Below are 6085 nucleotides of genomic sequence, written 5' to 3'. Positions count from 1 at the left end.
GAAATAACGTAGACAGTACATTAAAAAACACTACAGTAGTGATAGTATGTACAGTCAATAAACAACCAGAACTACAGTGAACAAAACTACATGGAAGTCCAAGTCAAAACTGCTGAGGTATTGCACAGCTAACTGTTTATAATGCACACTGCCGTTGGGTAGAAGCTGTTCTTAAACCTAGTCGTCTGTGTTTTAATGGTGCGGTATCGCTTGCCAGTGGGTAGGGGGGAGAACAGTTTGTAGTCCTAAATTTATTACTTAATAATATTTAATTTAAAATTAAGAAGACCCCAGCAGATTTTCATTTGTTTATTCATTGGTTGATTGTGTGTTACATTAATGGTTGTCTGCGGTTCCACTGTGAGGGACTCCTGCTCCTGATGTGAAGATCTGAGGAGCACAGAAAGTGCTGACATCATCACGGCAATGTCTCACTGGGCGTGGCCTTCTCAAGACTCCTCCTTCTCGTCTCCGTGGGTGATGATGTAACAGAGGGACTTGTAGTCGATGTTGCCACTGACATCAATGGGTGCAAGGGAGAAAGCTTGCTCAACCTGGAGAGAAGTGAATGGATACTGGTTTATCCATATTTCTTCATAGATCTATTTGTCCATTATGCCATAGACAGTATAGAGAGGGTGTACAATGATAAACTGTAAGATGTTTGTTATGTCATTTCCCACTGAGGTTGAGAAAATCTTATGACACAACCCAAGACCCATTACACAAAATAATATGTTCATGAGCCATAAATGGATGGTTACTCCTATATTGTCGTATGAAGCAGAGAAATCTTGGAAGAAGATTACATAGCAGTGCAGCACTGGGAATTCATTTGTAATGACTTAAGACCATGTGGAGTGGATTTTCCTGGCTATAAAGATTTGAAACTTATTTTGTTTTATTTCGTTCCTTTTTATGAGAACTGGGACCTCATGTGTTACTCACGTGGGACCTCATGTGGTCCTCATGTGGGACTGCAGTGTTAGGGAAACCACTAATCACGGATGTAGAACTAAGAAAAATCAGTGAACACTCACTTCTTCTTCTGTGAATTTGTCGGCTTGGGTCAGCAGCAACCTTCTAAACCTGGCAGGCAGAAACAAACCAAGAAACAATGTTAAAAAAACCATCCAAGCGATGAATGAACAATACGTTTGCCCCTCTAAATGTTCTCAAACGTGGCAGCTGATTTGGAATAAAAGGGTAGAAAAGATCATTTCTGTCATGTATGATATCACGCAGAAGGTCTGTAAAATCCTACAAAAGATTTTGGACGACCATAGACGAGGTCAAAAAATATTTTATACTCCTATCAATTTTTTACTCCTAAGTTTTATTCATTTGCCAGCTCTTGAGTGTTTGGGGGAAGTTCTAGAAATGCCAATTTAAATCACAAACGTCACAGATTCCAGGTGTTGCCGTGCTTTCACCTCCATTGTTCATGGTATTAGTGCAGGTCTACATCAGCCAAGTAGGCCACAGTCTCTCTTCCAGTGCATACTCACTCATCCTTGTTTACAAAGCCTGTGGCACTGGGGTCAAAAAGCTTGAAGGCAGCAAGGATAGTGTCTTCTGGGTCAGTGCCTGTGAAAGCAGTGCAGTTGTGAGTGAATTTTGTTGTGAGAAATAACAGAAGCTTCCATTGTTGATAATCAAAGGCCAACTTACAGAGGGCTCTGGGCTTCTCAGAGTACCCATACTGGAATTTCTGAAACATTTGTGAAGGTACTGGAAATTATTTTCCTCTAGGACATTAACTTAGAATAATTAAACTTTTCTGGCTTTGCTTTGTCATTTACCAGTTACGTTCAATTATTTGCACGTTTTTCTTTGGGGTTGTCCCTTAGGAAGGAATATCTGCACCATTCCACAGATGAATAACAATAAAAAGAAATTAACAATAACAACAGTACAACAGTACTTCATCAATTTCCCTATGGGATTAATAAAGTCTTATCTATCTATCTAACTTCCATGGTGTGTTAATATTTGTCATAGCTTTACGAGGGCTGAGATTTAGGAGACCACGCTCAAATAATGAAAAGCCAACTTCAAAATAATGTTTATGTACACGCAAATCCACATTATTTATCTGTGTGATTTTAAAAGAGGAATAAAGAAATAACACAGTATACAATTTTTATTTCTTCAAGAATTACTCAGCTTTGAGTGTTAGGGATGTGACCTTTAGAGAAAATAAACAAAAGCAAAAGACCAGCTGTGGACAAAAAGAAGCTGGTGGCACCCCTCCAGCTCTTCATTAATTAAAACCTGTCAGAGCCATGTGGTTTCAATATACCAAATAGCCAGCAGTCAGAGGCACACAAGCAATAATCATGCCACCTACCATTAAGCTTCTCCCCAAAGAGAGTGAGGAAAACAGTAAAGTTGATTGGCCCTTTCCCCTCCTGTAGCATCGCCTCCAGTTCTTCATCTGACACATTCAGCTTGCCTGCAATCCCACAAGCACATGGGTTACCTTCCAGGCTGCCTTGAAAACCCAGATTATACAGGTAGCAACAATGATTCCCCAACAGACATTAGCTGAAACTAGGCATCGCCTAAAAAATCTGACACTTCACTGGTAAAAGCTGAGATAAATATTTGCAAGGTTCCTTAGAATGTTGATACACTGTGACAAAGGTAAGGAGTTAGAAGAAATCGTATTCATGCAAAAGTTCATTTCATGGGGAAATGGAATGTTGATTTCATGGAATAATAAGGGATGACAGTAACTATGCTGAAATAAAACATATAAAAGCAGTACCCAGCTGTGAGTAGGTCTCTTTTAGGTCTTCTTTTTTAATGATACCATCTCGGTCTTGATCAATACAGCTAAAGGCCTGCAGAAGAGAGAAAAATCCAGCTTATTCATAATTTGCTTAAAGGACTATGTTATACGCAGCATGCATGACAACATTCTGTGGTACTGATAGTGAGAGACAATGTGTAGTTTCTTACCATATTTGCAACCTACCGTCTAAAACATAATTAACATTTAGTAGCTGCATAAAATCTATGGATTTCAAAGATCACATAAACAGTACTTAGTTAAAAGTACCTTTTTGGGTATTTTATGTATTTCCAAGAAGAACATGCACTTATATGAATTTCTAACATGACAAAGGAACAGGTAGATTAACAGCAATATGGTAAATCTTTGTATTTTGTAACATTAATGGCAGGTTAAGGCGCAGCCATCCGACTCGCCCATCTTATTTCTAGCAAATGAGCAGTCTCCCACAGGGAGAAATAGAAACTAAAAGATACAGGGCTTCTTAGAACACGTTGTTCAACATGACAACATGAAGATGAGCATGTGATTGATATGCGGCACACTGGCGTACCTCCTTAAACTCCTGGATCTGGGACTGCTCGAACATGGAGAAGACATTGGAGGACCCGCGCTGGCTGCGTTTGGCTGCAGCTTTGCTCTTTGTTGCTGCTTTCCTGCTCGCCTGGGCCACATTTCACACACTGTTATATTTACATAGAAGTCACCTATTCTAGCTTAGCACAACCCATTTCTTACACACCTACTGTATATTATTTTCTGGGGATGTTGACAAAAGAACAACTGCAAAATGTGTACAGTAGAAGCAAACACTGGGATTCTTCAGAAAGATCTGATTGCTTTTCAGATTCAAATAAACAATTGACTCAAAGTGCTATAAAGTTGTTTGGTTGCTCGCTTGCTGGGAAACTGTTATGTCATCCCCCTTGAGTGGTTGGCGTAGTTTTATGTTTCCGAAACAAAGCTGCTTTCACACATAAAAGTCAGTAATTTTGAATAAATAACCAACGCCTGGGAAATTGCAACATCTGTTATTCCAGCACGGAATGGTTATGTACAAACAAATGCATGGAAAAACGATTTTTAAGGACGGTCCCACAACAGTTCAATTTTCTTTAAAAATCCTAATGCGCTTTCTTTTGTGTATATTACAATTCAAGCTATGTTTGCCATGAATCACTGGTCACCACTTTTATCTAGTGTAATCCTTGGTTCATCATCATCTGAATTCAATATGATGGAAAAAATCAAGACCATGATTTGAAACCTCCAGTCATCCACATTTAGGAAATTTAGAAATGTAAGAAAGCAGATTGAAGCGTCAGCACATACACGTGTACAGTATTGCATCTAGCACAGGAATTTCCATCAGTCTGATTTGAAACGACGCAGTATAACTGTGCCTAAGAGGAGTATTCCAGCCTAGCCTGATCTTTCTTTATGAGTCTCAGTCATCCGTTCTGCCTTGAAGCAAGATACAAGACAAAGCATTGAGGCTTGAAAAGGTGGCCGGTGTCATACTCACCATGTCTGCTCTGTGTGGGTATGTCAGAGGTCCCAGCCTGGCAGATCGCTGTGCTGGGTTATATGACATGCCTTATCTGCTGGCCTCCTATAATAAGAGCTGAGGGATTGCAGTTCCTTACATGGCAATGCCCAGTTCTGAGTTCCAAGTGGTACAGATAAACTCCCAATTCCTTGGATTCCTCAGCAATTGGGAAAGATAGGGAGCAAGAGAGGGACAATGCATGCCGGATAGCAGACACCTTGCTCTGATGAGCCGGAGAATGAAAGAGTGAGCTCGGCACTGGCAGCGCAGTGAAGCAAAGTAGCAGGTACACCAAAAAATAAACGTGGGCACCTCAGACTCTAGTAGACCAACATGAATCCCAGTGGAAGACATATAATTCTAGACAGGATGAACGTATGGAGCAAAATCAACTTAAGTAATCGTGTTCCTTCTTTACAGTTTAAGTTCTAGAGTACTTTAGTTTGATGCTCCTTTGGATGAAAAGGATGTTGTACTGTAGATTCCACAGAGAAGGAGCACAGGGTAGGTGCCACCATAGACAAACTCTAATACAGCTTTAAAGTAACAGATAACACACAGCAATTATATTAATGAACAATTCCTTTATGCAATTGAGGCATTATGGTTTTAATTATTGCTGATTAAATCTGACATTAATTTATGCATGAAGAAGTGCAATGAGCAATGAACCACTTCATTTATGCATGAAGTTGTTGATTTCCTCACACAACGAAATGATTTTGAGTTAGAATACACTACTTACTGTAGCTTATACTCTGCAACATTGAAGGTAAAACTGCTCATGCCAATAAAATATTCAGTTTTCTGTTGGGTAATCTTTTCAAACAGCTTTAAAAATATTTACGTACGTTACATTTAGTACATCTTTAGATTGATATTTACCTTAATTATTTGTCAATCAGATAAACATTATTTATCTAGTGTACAGTGTTATCCAATGAGCAACATTCTTTTCAATGATGGTCATTTTTAAGTATCTACTTGTTATGTGAATTTAAATATTTTAAATATTCTAAAAAATAATAATCAAATAAAAATAACATTTACTTTCTGTTGTAGTGGTACAGTATGTATACCATGATTACAGCCTCCATATGTTATCTCCATCGGCTAATGAGGCGGCACAAACTATTTCCTTAGTATCAGTGTTTGAACACTTTCTAAAGTGACACAGTTCCCCATCTTTAAACATGGATTGAAGAGCTGAGTCTGCTGGAACAGCAAGGCACTTTGCTGAAGGTACAGCATTAGGCTCCTGACCTGGGACTTGAACCCAAAACCTCCCCCTAAAGCTCTAAACCCTGCTCCACGCTGTCACTCATAATTAATTCTGTATTTACTTTGGCATTACGAATGAATTGTTTGCCAGCAGCTGAAGGTCAGAGTTTACTCTCAGAATGACTTCTGCTATGTTTGAACTAGGAAAATATTTCCAGGGACTCCTCTGATCATGGCTATTTACATCTAATACATCAAGCAGCACATATTAATAATATGGCTGGTTTCACTGTTGATTTAACAAGAGTAACAGATGACTGGTGTGTGTTCTCAACACTGGTAATGAAATTAGGTTAAGTACTGGTGTCACAGCAGTCAATAGTCAGCAAATGTCATTGGACCACACAGCTCTAATTATAATTTGAAATAGAAGACATTGATTGGACCTTTGCTGTGCAGAATTATAAGAAAGCTATGAATTTGTGATGGGTTGTCTAGGCAACTGTTTAGTGAACTAT

At 38.9% G+C, this 6085-nt stretch overlaps 1 protein-coding gene across 2 annotated transcripts; it reads right to left on the bottom strand.

Annotated features, from left to right (window-relative positions):
- Positions 1-294: 294 nt before the first annotated feature.
- myl7 (myosin, light chain 7, regulatory) lies at positions 295-4427 on the bottom strand. Of its 2 annotated transcripts, XM_006625512.3 has the most exons (7): positions 4323-4427; positions 3351-3461; positions 2771-2846; positions 2351-2455; positions 1509-1587; positions 1041-1089; positions 295-554 (listed from the first exon to the last, which is right to left on the bottom strand). In XM_006625512.3, exons 1-7 carry the CDS (start codon positions 4389-4391, stop codon positions 450-452), a joined length of 594 nt encoding a protein of 197 aa, XP_006625575.1. In that variant the 5' UTR covers positions 4392-4427; the 3' UTR covers positions 295-449. The 2 variants fall into 2 exon arrangements, with proteins under 2 accessions (XP_006625575.1, XP_069038513.1); XM_069182412.1 differs by lacking the exon at positions 3351-3461 and having other exon boundaries at positions 4323-4406.
- Positions 4428-6085: the final 1658 nt, after the last annotated feature.

Source organism: Lepisosteus oculatus, chromosome 2, assembly GCF_040954835.1.
Source record: "Lepisosteus oculatus isolate fLepOcu1 chromosome 2, fLepOcu1.hap2, whole genome shotgun sequence".
NCBI classification, from domain to species: Eukaryota; Metazoa; Chordata; class Actinopteri; order Semionotiformes; family Lepisosteidae; genus Lepisosteus; species Lepisosteus oculatus.
The sequence above is the reverse complement of the archived record's forward strand: the minus strand, read 5'-3'. Positions and strand labels throughout refer to the sequence as shown.

Coding starts and splice junctions, on each gene's coding strand:
- myl7 (XM_006625512.3), bottom strand. CDS start 4,391: ATGTCATATAACCCAGCACAGCGATCTGCCAGGCTGGGACCTCTGACA. Junction 2,847..3,350: donor AGATCCAGGAGTTTAAGGAG/GTACGCCAGTGT, acceptor TCTCTTCTGCAG/GCCTTTAGCTGTATTGATCA. Junction 1,588..2,350: donor CTTTGGGGAGAAGCTTAATG/GTAGGTGGCATG, acceptor CTGCTTTCACAG/GCACTGACCCAGAAGACACT.